This window comes from Micropterus dolomieu, linkage group LG23 (assembly GCF_021292245.1).
Source record: "Micropterus dolomieu isolate WLL.071019.BEF.003 ecotype Adirondacks linkage group LG23, ASM2129224v1, whole genome shotgun sequence".
NCBI lineage: Eukaryota > Metazoa > Chordata > Actinopteri > Centrarchiformes > Centrarchidae > Micropterus > Micropterus dolomieu.
In genome coordinates, this window is record NC_060172.1 from 2,960,445 (window position 1) to 2,980,444 (window position 20,000).

At 39.3% G+C, this 20,000-nt stretch overlaps 1 protein-coding gene across 2 annotated transcripts in view; it reads left to right on the top strand.

Moving 5' to 3' along the window:
- Nucleotides 1–17,198: 17,198 nt before the first annotated feature.
- The window catches only part of LOC123962591 (tetraspanin-8-like), a 10,928-nt gene continuing 8,126 nt past the window's right edge, over nt 17,199–20,000 (top strand). For both annotated transcript variants that reach the window (XM_046038753.1, XM_046038754.1), the window contains exons 1-2: nt 17,199–17,320; nt 18,829–18,885. In XM_046038753.1, coding sequence (XP_045894709.1) covers nt 17,261–17,320; nt 18,829–18,885 — 117 coding nt within the window. In that variant the 5' untranslated portion in view covers nt 17,199–17,260. The remainder of the gene's footprint in view (nt 17,321–18,828; nt 18,886–20,000) is intronic.

The window sequence follows — 20,000 nt, forward strand, 5'->3', positions numbered from 1 at the left end:
CTGTCCCTCTGTGATGTAGAGCTCAGTGTAGATCCTGTTGAGGAGGGTTCCACTTCCTGTTTCATCACTTCCTTCAGTCACACGTTCACATCTCCTCCTCAGACTGATCTTATGTTCATCTAAAACCTCCTGCAGACTGCCATCCACTGTCACAGAAGAAAGAATCATTAGTAGGAATTATTCATTAGCACCAACATAAAAACAACCAGTAAGAAAAATGAATCATATTGAAAATGTTTCTGATTGGCTGAGACAGCAACATTTTAAATGCTGCGAGGCAAAGAAAGCCAAGAATCCTGTTTTCAGACATGAGGACATCAGCAGACAGATGGACAGTCTTACTTTGTACAGAGCTGCTCTGACTGGCTGTCTGCAGTCCAGCTCTGGATCTTTTTCCACACTGGGGACAGGAGGAGTGTCCTGATGAAGCAGACTGGTCCCAGTATGAGGCGATGCACCGTCTACAGAACCAGTGTCCACAGCTGGTAGAGACTGGATCCTTCAGGACGTCCTGACACAAAACACAGCAGGACGGCTGCTCCTCCACAGAAACATGACTCCTCTTCCTCTCTCTGTGAAGACATGTTGTCATGGTTTTGGCTTTGAGGGTTATTATTTCCTGTTATTTTTTGTTTCAGGTTGTGGTTTCCCCTTTTCCTCACTCATTTTTAAGTTGTTGTCGACAAGCAATGGGGGTGGGGGTGATCGATCAAGTATTGTGATTAATGGTTCGTTGTGCATGCAAGGCCTGCTTGTCACTCACTAGTAACCAATATTGTGTAAATAAATCAGAGTAAATGATGTTACATTGGAAAGATTTCTCTTGTGGATTAGTCAAGGAAAATAAGAACTGTGGAAGTTTTTGTCTTGTATTAAGCAGCAAAAAATTTGAGGTGGTAGCAAACACTGAATGAGTTAGTAGCAGTTCTCTTACTCTGTGTCTGAGGGTCCAGGTTCAGGACTGAAGTCTGGAGGACGATCTTTGGACCGGTCACTCTTCATAGACAGACAGCTGGATCCTGCAGACTCTGCTCTGTCCTCTTCCATCTTCTGGACTTTAGTTCAGGTGTTCTTGTTGCTCCAGCACAGCTGATGTGTTGTCTGTGTTCAGGATTAGATTTTGGTCTAAATGGTGAGCTGAATTGTAGGAAGATGGTTGTGATGAGTGACATGAAACATAACTGATGGTAGATACAGCTGGTGGATCACAGGTTAATCTGAGCAGACAGTATCAGGCGTCGCCACAGCTGACCGCTTGCTGTGTTCAGGCGCAGTGTAAACATCCAGACTGTTTCACTTACAGGCTGCATGACAGTATAAACTGTTCTCAGATCAGCTCAACATCAGATGAAGAATGATACATGATACAAATGTAAAACTGGCAAGACAGAGTTGGTAAGGATTGCAAAGAGAGGAATAAAAAGATGATGGTACGATGCTGTATCACAGGTTAATCTGGGCACTCTGCCACAGCACCAGGACTTCCCGTGTTTTCCCTATGTTCATTCACAATTATTAAATTAACCCAGCAAGCCATAACCCTCATTTCACCGTCTAGGTTTACTATAGACCAAATTTAGTATGGCTATGAGTAACCCACTTCTAGCCACAATAACCTTAAATGTAATCAACATGACATTTTTTCCAAAATAACTTGCAAGGTTTATGATATTCCATCATGTAAGCAAAGTCAACAGTGATTAAAAGGTTTGTGGTTTCCTTTCTTTCACGTTGAATTGTGTTTTTTGACCAGGCACCGCGTGAGATGGTCGATATCCCATTTTTTTCTCAATGTCAATAATATCTACATGACATTAAGTGTCATTTAATTAACATGGTCTAACTGTAGCCACGATTTAGCTCTGCTGTGAACGGGCAACGTGTGGAGTGAAAATTTTAGATGAGTAACGTTACAGCCAAAACAGTGTTAAAATTGGTTACATGTAGATTTCACCCACGCAGCTTGTGAGGAGTGTGACATTATATCATCAAATCAAACACTTTGCTGTCACACATAACGTTCACTTTCATTGTAATTTAAAACAAAATACAATTACAATTTTCAACCCCCTAGATGGCGGCTGTAGCCCTACTGACACATGACTACTGGCAACACAAGACTTGAATGTTGGTAGACATCAGTGTTGCCAGATCTCCCAATGAACATATCTGCCATGTTGAATTTTTTAAACGAGAGGGTTAGCCCACATTCTTCCTTGTTTTAGTCTAGACGTCAGAGCTGTGTTTGGACAGCTATTAGACATCTTTTAAATGCAAAAGTGCTTACTGGGAATTAGAGCTACTAATAACTTTCACTCCACACTGTGCAAACACCATAAAACTCAACGCTTGGCCAGTTTCCTCATTCTTCAAAGGACTCTATGTGACAGGTGCTGTTATATGAGCAGCAGAGCTCCTGTAAGGAATCGGGAGGTGCGTAGCGAGTGTTTGATTGTCCGAGCAGCAGAAAGTGACGGTGAATACGAGGGCAGGAAAGTTTACTGCCAGCACGGTGTCAGTTACAGTGTGTCAGGAAATAAATGCTTCAGCTTCTCAAGACGAAGAAAAGTAGCCTATGTCTGTTGAATCCCCCCCTTCAGACTGACCATCGGGAGTACCGGGAGAATTCCTGCTGGGCCGCCTTCCTTAGACTTTTTGTTTTTAACTAATAATAAAAAAGTTGGCAGAAGGTTGAGCGACACGGTCCACCCCCCCCTTCTCCCCAGGCCTGTTGCTCTATTCTAAATGGATTAACACTCTCCCTGCCTCAGCCTTCAGTTTTACTCCTCCTGCTCTGTTGACTCAAAACGGAGTCTGAACTCTTTCAGCTTCAGGTTCCCTTCCAGTTCTCAGTGCTGCTCCTCCCCTGACAGGAAGTTAGCTGTGTGTGTGTGTGCGTGCGTGTGTGTGTGTGTGTGTGTGTGTGTGTGTGTGTGTGTGTGTGTGTGTGTGTGTGTGTGTGTGTGTGTGTGTGTGTGTGTGTGTATGTATGTATAACATGACGTGCTTTATTTGAACAATTTACTCATTGCGCTGCGTTATTAGAAACTCTGATGAACCGCTCGGGGCTCACATCTCTCTCTCTTCCACTGGTTTCTTTCTTCTGGCTTTTATTGATGTAGGAGTGTTTTCTTTAACCATTTCCTTTCATGGTCAGAGAGGCTGCTGTCAGTCATTTGAAACGTTTCCATGTGCAGTAAAGTCACAGCAAATATCGTGGAGCATTTAAGCAGCAAAACTAAAAGCTGTAGTTCTGAAGTTGCCATGACAGGACAGAGGAAACTCTCCAGAGGAAACAGGATTCAACTTTTAGCTTCTGAAATCATTGAGACGCTTTTGCTTTTTTTTTTTTAGAATAGAAGATGTATAGATTGTTTATCTAAGCAATGATATGAACAGTTAATCATTTATTATATTTATATATTTAGTTCAGCATCCCTAAACCTACAGGGAGGGATGTTTATTGTATGTCACATTTAATTTTTGCTCCTCACCTTCAGATATTTTATAAATTCATCTCTGTCTTCTTCTTCACATGAAACCTACAACACTTCACTTTATGTATTATTTATCTACAATATGCAAAGATTTGCTGAGCTTATTAAACACATTCTACATGTATTTTGACCATTTGACTGCATCAGTGACTTCCTGTTACAATGAAACTGAAATGAAACGTCAGTGTGTATGTGTACTTTGTCAATGTGTGTGCACACATATTTCAGTGTGTCTGTGCCTGGTTGCAGTGCGTGTGCTTGGTGTTTTGTTGGTGCATGTATGACCATTTTCAGTTTGTATGTGCACATTGTCAATGTGAATGTGCCAGTATTTCCGTGTTTTCAGTGTATGTGCGCACATTGTCAGTGCGTCAGTGTGTGTGCGTCTGTTTTTCAATGTTTTTACCCTAAATGGCCTCTCATAGGAAACATTGACTTCACTCTGACATTTCTTTCCTCTACAGTCCACAGGGAGAAAGAAAATAATCTAAATGTTGGATTAACACTCACCGTGCCTCAGCCTTCAGTTTCCCTCCTAATGCCGCGAAATGTCTGAACTCTTTCACTTTCACTTCTTCTTTTTCAACCAACTTTATAGGTGCATACAGCCACCTACCGTATCGGAGTGTGTAGATTCATGGCATCATAATATCTGAATTGGACCTTAAATAATAATAATAATAATATCAGCCCTCTGTCCTTACCCTGTCTGGATTATAAAATCTATCAGCCCTCTTCTGATTTCCCTGAAGTCCTGTCCTGAGCTCAATATTGATTTAAAACTCCATTCCTGTCCTATATGCTCAATATTCCTGAAAACCTCCCTTTCTACTTCCTACACTGCATAATAATGTGGTGATGGCGCAGTAGATAAGACACCTGCCTTTGGTGTGAGAGACCCGTGCTCAATCCCCCACTGTGACCCATCCACCAATGTGTCCCTGAACAAGACACTTAACCCCTCGTTGCTCCAGAGGCGTGCGACCTCTGACATAATTAGCAATTGTAAGTTGCTCTGGATAAAAGCTTCAACTAAATGAATAAATATAAGTTGGACCAGACACAGGTGTGATAGCACTCCTCATAGCAACTCATCATTTTAAAATCTGTCTCTCAGTCAAGTTTAGATACAACTCTGTACTAATGCAAGTTGGAAAGCTGTGGATTCACATTGACTATTGATTATTACAATGTTGATTAGCTGGGCAGACATGGCACTATAGATGCACATCTCTCAGTAAATAATAAACATCACATATTCAGTCAAATCATAAAGTATTTTAATAATATTGTTATCTATAAATTACAGGTGCTATGCTGAAGTTTGTTAGTAGATGCTAGGTCATCAGCCAGAACTGGACAAAACTCCATCCTAAGCCGGTACCAGCACAGACCCAGTACAGACCTCCACAGCAGGTCCCACCTTACACCTGAATGTTGTGGTTCTCTTTATATATATAAAAGACATTTCAAAGATAAATTGGTCCAGAAAATGTCTCCAGAATGCAGGAAATTTAGTGTTTAATGCTCAAAATCTTCTGGGGGAGGACCCCCATACCCCCACTTATTATGTTCCCCATCCAAGAAAACAGTATCTGGCTTCACACAGTTTCTGGGAGGAACATTCACTTATTTGTTAAATATAATCTCTTTCTTTTTTGTTATCTGGGAAAATAATTATTATGTTGTTTCTCATTCAATTATGTGTTTTCCCCCCATGTTGTTAATAACAATATTAACAACAATAATAAAAAAAGAAATCTACAATATTCAGGGCAAATAGCAAACATCTTTTTTGATGGGGGCCGGTAAGGGACCTGGATAATGGATAGGGGGGCCCTGGCTCAAAAAAGGTTGAGAACACCTAGTTTAATTCTTTCTTATATTTAGTTTCTATGTGCTTTACATGATGAACCATCGAATCAAAATCAGTAAGAGCTTCATTGCTAAGTAGTGTTTTACACGTACAAAGAATTTGCTTTGGTGATGAGGTGCTACAGGTAGATAAACATACAGCGGACATAAATAAATGTAGAAATATATAAATATGGAATAAACAGATGCAAGTTATAAAAGAATAATAGAACTGTGTGTGTATATATATATATATATAAAAATATATATACCATCTGCAGCTCAACGTGACAAAGACTTGTTGAGAATATTTCTCAGGTGTCTTAATTGAAGGTAAGACAGGTCTAGCTTAGAGTAATGTAGCTGACCCCATAAGTGTTTCACATTATAGCTTTAGGTATTTCTCACACGTACTTGTCCTCGTCAAGAAGACAACAATAGACTGATTAGCTAGAGACAGTAGCTCAGGCGTCAGGCCAGCAGATATCAGTGTTCTCTGGGAAGGTTGAGCCATACAAGAATGTTTACAAGAACTAACTGGCTCCACAGATTAGAGTCCAACTCTTGGATATTGAGAGATTCCAATATGACAAAGCACTGGAGTCTAAACATCAGATAGATAGTTGTTCCAGGTGAAGGTGACCTGATAAAGAAACCTACAGGCACTAGGGGGAAGACAGAAACACAAAAGGGACCACAAGATGTTCTCCTTCAGACCTGGTGTTGGCATTTGACGTGTTCACATGTTGTATGCTGGCGCTGTGTCTCCTCGGCCGGGCTCAATAAACCACGCTATGTTAAGTCTTCATCAGTCTCCGAAACTTCTTCACACCTGAACCTGGCTCACAATAATATCATTTCAACAAGACTAAAGAGCTGGTTGTGGATCTAAGGAGAGCAAAGGCACCAGTGAGCCCTGTTTCCATCCAGGGGGTCCCTGTGGACATTGTGGAGGACTACAAATACCTGGAGGCCTCTACAGGAAGGGCCAAAGCCGTCTCTATTTCCTGAGGAGGTCCTTCAACATCTGCAGGACGATGCTGAGGATGTTTAATGAGTCTGTGCTGTCCTGTTTGCTGTTGCATGCTGGGACAGCAGGCTGAGGGTAGCGGACACCAACAGACTCAACAAACTGATCCGAGGCCAGTGACGTTCTGGGGGCGGAGCTGGACTCTCTGTAGGTGGTTCAGAGAGGAGGACGCTGTCCAAACTACATGTCATCTTGGACAATGACTCCCACCCGCTCCATGACCTGCTGCTCAAACACAGGAGCTCTTTCAGTGCAAGACTCGTTCCCCCAAAATGCAGCACAGAGCGCCACAGGAAGTCATTCCTGCCTGTGGCCATCAAACTCCTCTAAGTGTCTGAGACTTAGTCAGTTATTAAACTAGACCTTCTTATCTATTTTCTGTGCAATGTTACCTTTTAATAAGTAATGTGCAATATTCTCTGCTGCTATTTATTCATTTGTACTTTTTGGTTCACCAGAATAATTCTTAATAATGTAAATATTGTACAAACCCACAAACCTTTATATTTGTCTTTATATTTTATATTTATACTATTATATTTATAGACTTTTTATCTATCTACCTTTGACAAGTGTGCAATTGTGACAAAAAGAATTTCTCCTCAGGGATCAATAAAGTATTTCTGATTGTGATTCATAAAGCAGGATTTAGCATCTGATATCTTAAAGCCCCAGTTAGATCATCTTTCAACAAACTCTAAAGCGCTCTGAATATTAACGTGTCACCCTCTTTTCCAGACTGGCCCGTCATCTGCATAGAATGAAGCATTTCTGTCTAATTTTACATCCGTAAATATATCTTTTATCATAATATTGCACAGGATAGGGCTAATAAAATGTTCTTTTATTGTTTTTGTATTATTGTCTTTTGGGCATTGTTGTCATTACACTTGTTAAAGCACTTTGTAACTTGTTTTTGAAAAGTGCTCTACAAATAAAGATTATTATTATTATTAATTACACTTCCATGAGGAATTTCACTTTCTATCTTAAACTCACACAAGACAAATCTGACCCAACTTTAACCCTGAGTGTACCATGTAATAAGAAATCTAATATTCAGTGCTACATCTTTCCTCCAATACCAAGCTGACTCATTTTAATTAGCAGCACTTCTCTCCACATATAGGCATATGACTCTAAGTGAACAACTGCCTTACTTCTTTCATATGAAGACTTTTTCCCCACATCCTAACTCATCTTCGCTGAAGCGTAGTGGATCTTCTTCTACGAATACACTTTGCCCTGATCTTAGCGATCCTTTATGCTAAGTAGTGATCTTCTCACAACCATCTTTTCCATTAATTTCCATAGATGTGATGTTAAAGCTGTAAGCATGTTTTAGCAGGATCCTTTTCAACAAATGAAAGTATCAGAGCACTTTCCACCCGCTGGGGAGTTTCCCTTCATTCCAGATCGTGAGAGAATCACTCACTAATGTAAGATCTATGTTTTTTTACTATGTTCATCCCAATTCTGTTATTCAAACAAATCTATCACTTCTTCAATCACTTGACCATTTTTATCTGTGTAAGTGCTTCCACATAACTTGTTGTGAGCATTAAAGTCTCCACACCATATTTCTCTTTTACTATTCTCTCATGCTGTTTCATGGAACATTTAAACAGGAAATGATTTGCATGGATTATAATGTGTGGAGGCCGTGCGTGAGAGGAGGATGAGAGGCTATTTCAGAGACTAAAAGCCACTCTAATCAATATTTTTATATTAACAACGGATCAAATGAGGAAGTGAGAAGAAAAGAGGTCGTTCATAGAGATAAACCCACAGATAATTATCAGCAGACTTTGCAGCTCTTTATTTCAGTTTTCTGCAACAACACAATCTGTTGGGATCAACTAGTAAAACAGAATTTTATAAAGCTAATATATATATATTATGCTGCACTTCCATTAAATCCAAACTTTCTACAGGTTGTATCTTCTTGCTTGTGTTTTACAAACTATTATCTAAGAGAAGTCTGGTGTTGGTGGTAATAAGCAGAACTTCAGAGAGGGAACTTTATGCATGAAGGCTGGTTGCTGCTTTTTCACATCAACCACCAAAATGTGTTCATCAATCCACAAGGTGGAGCTGCAACAGAAAGCAAAACAGATGGTTCCCTCGAGCAAAGCACCCTTTTGTAGACACCATGTATTTACTTAGACACTGGATGAGTTACCACAAAGTTTTTTATTTATCATCTCACTCATGTTCCCGTTTTAGTTTTAGTGGGATGATTCTTAATGTTTGTAATTTTCTACCATTTTTCTTGCCAGTTTCTCATGAAGATTTCCTGATTAGTGAAGGATCTGAAAGGATACTTTGCTCACTACTTCAACAGGTTTTATCTTCTTGTTTCTGTTACAAACTATTATCTGTTAAACTGAGAGAAAAGTCTGGTGTTGGTGGTAATAAGCAGAACTTCAGAGAGGGAACTTTATGCATGCAGGCTGGATGCTGCTTTTTCACATCAACCACCAAAATGTGTCAGAAATATATTGTGGAAATTAACTGCAATTCTCCATCAATCCACAAGGTGGAGCTGCAACAGAAAGCAAAACAGAAAAGTCGATTTAAACAAGTGTTAATCTGCAGTTCTGTTGTCAGAAACAGAACTAATCTGCAGAGGCTCTTTGGGTTCAGAACATCTGAATGAAATAAAGTCCAGGTCCAGGTGGAGGAGGTGTCTGAGTGTGGAGCAGAAGGAGTGGAGGAGTCTCAGTGTGTCTGCAGAGACTGTGTAGAAGGACAGAGCAGCAGCAGAGCAGTCCAGATCCACTGATGATACTCTGTCACATCCAGAGGAACACACAGGGATGATGGTGGTTCACAGCTCAACATTATTACAAATAAATTTTAATAAATAAAAGGAAAAGCAAGAAAGAATCGAGGTCAGCTGGTTTAAATCTGTGACAGGAGCAGCCTCCTGACCTGTTCGCATGATGCTTCGTGTGATTTAAGAACAAAGGAAAAGGAATAAAACAGTCTAGTGTTTAAACATCTAGAAAAAAGCTTCTTCAAAGTCTCAATTAAAAAAAAACAAAAAAACATCTACCTTTGAAAGGACAGAATAATCTGGGTACAATCCAGAAAATGACTAAACATTTTAATATAAATGCAGAGACTCGTGGATCAGATGTCCTTATCTAGATACAGATCACATGTTGATCCAGGTGAAAACGGGGCCTCATTCATGTTTAAAAGGGAAAAGTCTGCAGAGGGCCCCTTTAGGATCCATAACATGTACGAAAGCCATCCTGCTTGGTCTCTTTTAAAATAAAGTAAATCTCACAAGAGAAGGCTGAAAAACAAATCAGGGACGAGAGAAATTAAAAGCTTCCCTGTAAAAAGTCAGACTAGCCTCCCGTCTACAAAAAGACGAAATGCCCTCTTGGCCCCCTTTTCCCTCTACAAATGTTCAAACAGCCCGTCTGACACTTTGTTATGTTCAGAGATTTCTCGGTCGACCTGTTGAAACATGTCTGGTGTTTCTTACAGTTTAATCATTAACCTACAGATTCACACAAAGAGGACCAACCGCTTTTCTTTTTTGTTGCGGTTTCTGTTCTGATAGACAAACCTGTTTCCACATCTAACTTTCTTTTCATGTGGTGAATTGTAGCTTTCATTTGTAGTCAAATGAAACTTAACTCTGCCGTGCAAGTTTTTATTTTCACTTTACTGTCCCGTCTTTGTTTCCCCGTCTGCAGTGATTCATGTTTTCATGCCTTGCTACTTCAGAGCAAGTGGAGTGAAGAATGACGGGATCATTATTTCTTCTCTCTTTTCTCACTCCAGTGATTAATTGAAGGTTTACGGTTTTTAAACACATGCCACAGCTCACAAAACGGTGTAAAAAAATCAAACCCTAAAAAGATCGGGACATTTGACCCTGTTGTGTCTCTGACCTTTGGAGTTCTTTGTTTCTCGGGAGTGAACACAGCTGCAACTCATAATATGAAATCCGTTCATTTAGATAGTAGGCCAGTGGACGAACACCGAGAGTAAATGAACCAACCTCAATCAAACGCTGCAGCTGTGTTTGTCTGCTCTGATTGTGTCACAAGGTGGATTCCTTTTACTAACGTGCCTCCCTGCTGCCCTCACTTCTGTCTCTTACATCAAATTAGCCTGAAGCTTGTGGGCATTTACACTGAGCATGAAATTAAGACTCCAATTAGCAGTTCATTCCTTATGATGCTAGTATTATAAAGAAGTAAATCCTGAACAGTGTGTTTGAATGCAGACTTCTTCAAGTCCTGTTGAAAAAGCCTTTTGTCAAATCAAGAAAAACCAAAGTGTTCTTATGATTGTAAGTGTGGATGGTTTGGTTTCAGAAATGTGGGGCACATCTAGCAGAGTTTCAGGACCAGGATCACACCTAAATCATGCCACTCCCAGCTTTTTCATAAAACCCACCCATCTGCTAAAAGTGAGAGAAGTTCAAGGGGAAGTTGCAGTCACAGAGGTGCAGCTCAACTCAGGAAACCTCTATGACCAGTAGAGTTGCAGAGGAAGGTCAAAGTCGCAAAGGCAACGTCATCAAGACCTTCAAGGCCCAGACGACTGAAAGTCTTAATGACAACATGAAGACGAGTCACAACGTAGCATCACAAACCCTGTCCAACCCTTAATCTGTCACACAGTCAAGATGTGACTGAGTCAAAGTCACTACTAAGGTGGTACTGTATGATCTGAGGGTAGCAGATATCTATCTCTGACACACCGCTGCTGTCTGAATACAACGTGGGTTGAACCTCAGCGAAGAGAACCAAAACCACTCAACCTGAAAGTTCTGAAAGTTTCTTCCACAAATACAGTTTTTCTCAGATCAGCTACCTGTTCAACCTCCACATTGTGTAACCTCACTTGTGTTCATCATAAAAGTAATTTTGAACAAACAATAAATGCTTTGATGCAAATGATTATGTACAGTTTTCTGCTGTTTCTTACTTTATCAGTTGCTTATGTCGTGCTGAACATGATGTATCACTTCTGTTGAATAGTCTGACCCTCCAAAACATCAAGGCACGAGTTCATTATGTCACTGCAAAAGGGTTGAACACGTCAAAAATCTAATTTAAATAAAGTCAAACTTTATTGTCGTTCTTCACATACAAGTAAACAGCTGGACCAAATGTTGTTTCGCACCAACGATGGTGCATAAAGACCTCAGACCGATCACATGATACTCACTATACCATACACAGCGAACAGTAGCTGTACACAGACAGCAGGGAAATGCTTTGTAATGTTTTGTAAATGTAAAGGATGATTCAAGAAATGTACCAAAGCCTTTAAATACTAAACTATGGTCATCCAGTTTATACTAAATCTATGTGCGTGCAGTTACACTTAAATATACATTTATATGTATATAAACTTAAAAACTGTCATGTTAAAGTAACTGAAGTATAAAACAGAAGTCAACGTTAACATGAAATAAATAAAGGAGTTTTATTTCCCCTCATATCTGATTTCCAAGATTAGATTTGTTTTATTTTCTTAAATGATTTATTTAGTTTTAAACAACTTTGAGGGATTTTCTCTTTTGGCCGAGTTCCAGAAAATGACCCAGTTAATCATTCTCAGGTCTCAGAGGCAGTTAGCGCTCACAGTTCTTCTTCCTGTTTTTGTTTTGTGGCTTTTCTGTTTGTAGGTGTTTGACAGTAAACTGCCAACATATTACAAACTTTCTGTCTGACTGCTTAGAATATTCATTTTCACTGTTTTTGCAGCTACTGTGATGCAGAGTGCTTTTGAAACACAGTACCGACCAGAACACAGACTTTGTCTTGGCACTGTGTGTTTGTGCACTGAGAGCTGCTGGGATTAAAACATGTTTAATGGTTAAAAGCTGGTTTGATTTAATAAGGATTCATAACTTATAAATAAATAAATATGTTTAGAAAGGGGCAAATGAAATGAATGACATTAGAACAAAAAGATTTGCAAAACACAAATAAATGAACAAATCTGTCCTCAGCTGACTGTGTTTTTGCAGCAGCTCCTCCAGCAGCACACAAGTTGATTGATGTCTGACCTTTAGACTGCAGACTGGTGGTGTTGGGGGTGGGTGGGTTTTGTTTCTACACCCACAAACACCATGCTCCAGTGTGAGAAACTTGGTGAGGTGACTGCTTTCTGCATTGAGCAATCTGTATCTGCATTTCTGAAACTTGCACTGCAAACTCTAAATACCTTTTTAAATACTGACAAACCTTCAGCTCTGTTTTCTGAACCTTTTAAAAATCAACCGAAAAGTCACAGAACTTTTATTTAAATTCATGGGATGAAAACATTATTGAACTAGGGGGTCCTTAATGTGAAAGTATAAAGAAAGTATAGTGTCAGAAATTATGCCAGGACCCAGACGCAGACCAGGAGACAATGCAGCAGTTTAAACAGTTTGAGGCAGAGTGAGCAAACTAAGGCAGGGTGAGGTGGCAGGGAGTTTCCTTCCAAGAAAGTGAGGGCTGGCTGTAAGGCTTGGAACTGGCAGGCAGGCTGAGCAGGTTAAACGGGCGATGGGCCAGGACTAACTAATCCAGCGAGGAATTGATGTCTGGCCTCTGCTTCAGCGGGAGGGATGGCTGATCAGGAACAGGTGTGATTACCAGCAGGTGCAGCTCGTGCCAACACAGGAAGCCGGGACTCAAAAACTGAGAGAAGATAGGGGATGAAAACAGAACAAAAACACACCAAGCATGCCTCGTTCACCCAAACACACTCACTCAGTCTCAAACTCAGGTGCCTGATGCAGGAGTCATGAGATCTGGGCAGGAGAAGGCGCTGTTACTGAACTCACAATGTTAAAATGAATATTTGAACAGAAAAGACAGCCGACAGAAGTAGATTGTCAGACTTCAGATAGATTCACCCATATTCTCAAAACTTTAAACACAAAACCCAGTCTTTAACTACCAAAACACTGCATAGTTGTTTCAATATCAAATCATTTTACAAAACCACCAGCTGGCACCCCTTTGGCCTGGGACACCCACTTTAGGGTCCGTCCTCACGGGCGTGTTTTGGCCACGTAGATTAAAAACACGGTGGGCTTCCAGCTCCATGACTCTCTAAAAGAAATCCCCCCTGTGGGGGTTAGTCGTTGGGTCCTAAAGAAGAAATACAAGAATTACACACAAGCAATAGATTTTAATTTTGGTAAGATGCAGTTATTAAGTCAGAATACATATTTTACCTTTTGTTCACTGGAAGATTCTGACAATTGATGCGACCTCAGACTGATAAATAATTGTACAGATTTTCAAATTATTATTATTTTGATCGTTTGATAGTAGTAATTGTTTTGTTTTTACATTTGATACTGATTTCTTTTTTTAAATTTATTATAATTTTTTTATCAATTAATTATTTATTGAATTTTTTGTCTACTACACACACACACACACACACACACACACACACACACACACACACACACACACACACACACACACACACAGTCTTACTGTTTTATTTATTTAATTTAATTATTATTATGTTTTTAACACAAACACACATACGCTTTTATTACTTGTTTAATGAAATGTATGGGGTTGATTGTTCTTTGTAGTTTCTATGATGCTTTGGCGATATTGTTGTTACACATTCATGCCAATAAAGCTCATTTGAATTGAACTGAAGGGCCACATTTGGCTGCTCTCTGAGACCAGTCTCTTTCTATGATGGCCCCTGGTTGATTACCTGGTCTGTGATTGACCAGGTAACCTGCAGCTCTTGGTCATCTCTGCTGTTGTCTTTCACCACCACGCATGCAGAATCCTCTTCCTCTCCGTCTCCTTCTCCTCCGTCTCTTGCAGGCTCCATTTTGAAGTGGAGGCGTAACAAAACGTTCAGAAGATGTCTCCTTTTCTAGGTGGTAAGGAGATCACCAGGTGAAAAGACCAGGGTGGGGCTCTAACTGAGATGGGAATGACCTGTCGATGGTGTCGTTTACATAATTTCAATCAATACATTTTCACTACTACAACCATCTTTTTGAATGTATGTCATTGGACTTGAAATTTGGCAAATTACCGTCTATTTGAATGTTTGTCAGGTTTTGAAGTTAAATTTGAAAAGGCTATGTAAGCATTTGCAACACCGGCTGCGGATGCACACGGCTTTTCTGGTGGATGACTTTGCTGTGGTCATTGAATGTCTTTTGTGTTACTGTAAATCAATGCATTTTGTATTACAGCAAGGCAAGAGTCAGTCTCAGTTCGGTCCACATAGACTTCTGTTGAGAACAGTGTGAAAAGTTTTGAAAAAGTGAACTCATTATTGAAAAATGCTTGTTAGCAATTGTACAAATGGTAAAAAGTATAGTAAGAACAACTAAGTACAGTAAATATATATTATACTGTAAGTACTGCAAGTAATACAGTATTGAATATCTGTATATTCAAATTCAGTAAGAACAAAGAAAACTATTAACTGAAAAGCACATTACACTCAAGTGTTGTGCAACTGCAAAATCAAAGTCAAAGTGTGACATTGCCACCACACTGGTCAGGGACTTGACCACATTTTGGTTAGATCACATCAAGTGATCAAGAAACAAGTGCGCAGAGTTGTTGTGTGTAAAAAGTGTCTCTGTTGTATTTGTCGCATGTTTTTCACAGTGCATCACAGTGCAGAATGTGTTTTAGTGAGTGAGAATGTGTTCAGAGTTTAAAAGAGTTGATGAGATTTGCAAACAGTGTCTTAACTACCTGAACCCGTTTAAGGTTTTGCCTACAGTGACTGATTTGACAAATGGGTTTAGGCCACTGAGCATGGGGTTTAGTGTTTTAGCAATTGTGAAATACTGTAAGTAGGACGACACTGCAATGAGTTGTGGGTAGACACTCTTCAAAACAAACAAAATGGCAGCTTACCCCAGAGGAAAGAAGGTGTTTGTTGAAGCAGTATAAAAGTTATAAGGACATTTTACACATTAATTTAGCAGTGAGTGTAGTGACAAAAACAAATGCTTGATTTGGAAAAAAACAGCGTCAAAGATGTACAGAAACGATCCAAGAACATGGTACAAGATGCCAAAGTAGAAATATTTAAGAGGAAATATCCTAAAAGGTTTTGTTCGCTGTTTGTCAGGGTGGTGAAAAGGGGTGTTATGCTGGTTGGGGCGGGTGACTATCCACTCAGAAATCCTTGGAGCGGAGGGACAGTCAGAGAGTTGGCTCGGTGGATGCGAGTGGCGATAGCTTCGCCTGAATACGACTGCCTGGATGTGTGCTCTGGGCCTCTGGATGTGTTGGTTGAACTGAGCTGCAGCAGGCTTAAAGACAAAACTGTACAGACGTCATCAGGACCGTGAAAACATAACACTTCCTTTTTAATCACAGAAGTCTTCTCTTAAGTGCACTCCTACAATGTTTCCTGTGTGAAAAACACACAAAGCAAAAAGGAGAAAACGTGCTACTATTATGCAGCACAGCAGCACCGGCTGTGTTTCTGTTTACCTTTAGGAAACCTTTAAGTCTTTTTACAGTACAGGGACATAACAACCCCAAACCGGAGCTTCACACATCCTGAACTTCTGAGAACCTGTAAGGTCTTCTGAGCGTTTTATAAAATTATTAATGACACCACGACAAACATTTTCATTTTCATGCTGTGTCTGAAGGCTGAGTGCAGATCAGTTGTGGGACAAGCTACAATCTAAAATGTGACCCTAGTTTTAACGTTCTGTCATGACTCCATGTAAATGACATCTAAAGATCTGTGACATTAAAGCGATGGAAAGGTTCGGTCTCACTCTGCTCTGCACCTTTAAACCATCAGAAGATAAGATGCAGCTTGTTGTTCCTTTGGGGAAACTCAGCATCTCTTCATCTACAGACAGGCTGTACGAAGCAGCCTCCTTACAATCATTCATACTGTGAAATACGTTTATTTAAAAGTCAGTGTTCATACATTCACCAATAAACCGACACAGCCAATAAAAAATGCTGCAGGATTCAGCTCAACCATTTCTCTTTCCTTCAAGAGAAAATAAAATATAGTGATGCAGCATTTGCTCCTCATTGTTCTACTTGATGTATTTTTACTACACCTGTGTATTCTTTGCTCCTTTTGATTGTTAGATTAAATGTTCGCGTCAACTCAAAGGTTCAGTACACCAACACCGTACATTGGTTTTTTTAACCACGACCACAGGCTGTACCTCTCTCTAAACAAGAAGTTTCAGTTATCGAAACTTAAGCCGACTTCACCGTGTGAACAGCGACTGTCCTCTCTCAGAAGCAAAGACACAAGTAGAGTAAGGTTGTTTTAGCACTGCAGAACCCCTTCAAGAGGGTGAAAGACGACCTGAGACTGGGGCTCATGTCTTTTAACCAACACTACAGCCTTTCCCCAAACTGAACAAAGTAGTTTTAGCTGCCTAAACTCATCAGAAAAGAGAAAATCCAGCGTATGAAAGCCTGATGTCTCTTCTTCCTCTGAGCCACGGAGCTCCATCGCTGTGGAGAAACTATTAAACCATCAGAGAGCCTCACTGCTGCACCGGGTCACATTTTCCTTCATCACCATGAACACACACAGTTTATTCTGACTCATGACAAATGATAAAAACCCTTTTGAAATGAAAGAAAAGATGAAAATCATTCATTTAGATACTTTAGCGACTGCCGTTATTTAAATTAGAAGCACTTTAAGCTGCAGCTTGTGTATGAAGGTTTGTGAGTTGCATCACAGTTGAGTCCTGTGTGTTCATGTTGCAGATCAGTTCTGTGTGACGTAGCTCTGCGTTCACCCTCACTCACATTCGCTCTGCAGACACTTTATTACTTGTCACAGAGCTGCACATCATCACACACCGTTACAGCTTCACTTCTTCATCTCTCAGAGCCACCGAAAACTGAAGATGGGAAAAATTAACGGATGCATCAGATTCCCCTTTATCTTCTTCAATGGGCTGTTTGCAGTAAGTAGAAACTTGTATTAGTTACAAGTTATTTTTTATTAGTTTATTTGTGTTTGGAGCAAAAGATAAAAAAGATAAAAACTGGCAGGAAAAATCCTCCAAGAAAGAAGTTTGTCTTTTGTTAATATGATAAGTTCACAAAGAGGTTTTTATGGTCCAGGTGAAAAAAGGCTAATTGACTGATTTTCAGAAATTTCCCAAATAAAATAGTATGTTGTAAAAAAGTGTAATATGCTCAAAAGAACACAAAAGATCCAGATTTACTAAGAACAAAGAAAAAAAATGAATACTTGATAATAAATAAAGTCTGAACTCTAAAAAAGTGACATATTTCAAAAGCAACATTAAAACTGGTCCTGCTGTTTGATTACAATTAAAATTAAAGTGAAAAACATCAAACAAGGTGTGAAGTGTCAAGTTTCAGTCTTGCAGGTACAGATTGTTTTATTGTTCAGAAAACGGTCACTTCCTGTAGCAGGAAGAAAAAGAGAAACTCGGACAGAGAGAGAAAGCCATGGTTCATATTTCAGGTTGCTTCACCTAAAGGCTCCTTCCTTTCTGCTACACAGGGTTTTTTTTTTTAACTCCAGGCGTTAATGAAAAAAAAGAGGTTTCGACTGTCCAGCTTATTTTTATTGTTTTTTATTCTTATAAATGAACTAAAACAGAAATATTATGTTTGATACAATTCTTACATTAGATAATGAATTTCAACATATCAGATTAGATTATGTATATTTGATTAGAGTAGATTTAGATTAGATACTTATGATTAATAATATGTTGCATATAATGTGGACAAATGGAAACAATACATAGATACATCTGGGCCCGTATTTATCAGGCTTCTCAAAGTCCCATTTTAGTTAACTGGGAGAGTGAGAGTGATTCTTAGCATTAAGGAATTTGATAACTTGCTTTTATTCGTAAGTTTAAAAGTAGGAATAAATTTCATGAAATCTCAGGATTTAAGATAATAATGATACTAATAATAAATACGGGCCCTGGTCCAGGTTGAGAGTGTCAGCAGCAGACTTCAGTTGATTTGACTTCTGGTGCTCCGTCTCCCTCTGCTGTCAGAAACTCCTCATGGAGATAAAATAAATACCCCAGCATGCACTGGTACAGAAGTAATGAGTTTCATTTAGATTGTGTATTCGCTTGTTCCCGCTCTTTTTAGGATATTTACACTGAGGGAAATATTCAAGCCCAGTTAAAGACGTTTCTTACAGTTGAATCGTGTCAACAAATGGAAATATTCTACCAAGTCTTTTGCATCATTTTATCCAAATTCAGTGGGATTGTCGGAAACTTTGAGATCCTCGCTAGAATTTGAACTATTAGTTATGTGGGTTTGTCACAGTTTTGCCAGCAGGCAAGTTAAAAATGATTAAGTATAAATTCTATTTAGTAATCTGTCTTCTCATTTTCTGTATTTTTTGTCCTCTTACATGATTTAGACTTGGTTTTCACCACGTTTTAAACGAACTAATGTGATGTTTCCTCAGGTCATCGGCTGTATGATGATCTACGGGCTGATGAAGATCAGCGCCTATAGCCAACAGGTAAACAACAACAGGAACTTGTCACTTCTTGTTCCACAATGTGGCAGCAAAATGCAGAACACTTCAATCTTGACTGTTTAACTAAATGCAAGATGGTTTTAAGGCCAAATAATGTTTGTCAAATGAGCTCAGCATTTAACCATGAACCATAAACCATGAACCGCTTTTAGCCAGAGAGAAAGGATCATTTCATTTTTCACAACTTAAAGTGTGGCCATCTTTTATTTGGGTTATAATAATACTGCACTTTATTACCAACATGTACCGACACAGGACAGCAAACACCAACAGACAGTCAGACAGGCTGGAATCAGCACTCAGATTAGCCAAACTGTCCCTCAGAAACATCCGTCACAGTTTACAGACGAATACTTACAGACATTTTGTACCATGATAATATACAATTACTACTGACACTTCCAGTTTTACCTCCAGACGAAGCGGTTTATATAATCTGCATGATAAGTGATAAAGTTGTTGTTGCGGGAGGAAGGGGGAAACAGCTGGCCAGGCTCTGTCCAAAGTTAGAAACTCTACCTGCACTTCTAAAGCTTTCTAATTAAAACGTTGTACTAAAGTCCTCTGTCAGTTTGGGGAAATACAGAGAGGTTTGACAGGGTTTGTTTGATTGGAGAAATTACATGTTACAACTAAAACATGTCATTTTGAGAAAAATTAAAGATAACAACACACTGAGCATAAAAACTACTCTTTATAGATATGATGGAGGAAGTAGCTAACATTGTGCTCTAGAAAATAAACTTTCAAATGATGTAAAAAAAAGCAGTCAAACTTTTACATTGACAATGCTAAAAAAGATAAAATGACTCAATCTGCAGTTGACAGAATTGGTATAAAACAGACAAATAATAATGATTTATGTATTATTCAAGATTGTTTTAGACATTTGATTAAAGTATGCTAATAATAATAGCTGCAAAATAACTTTACAGATTGTTGCAAAATCATCATTTTGGACTGTGGTGTCTCCTTAATGCAGAACAGATGCAGCTCCAGGAAGTTTTTCTGTTCTCACAGTCGACCTTCTCTGCAGCAGAAAAACAGGAGGGCTCTGAAAATGTTATCATATTTACATTTAGACGCCTCTGGAGCAG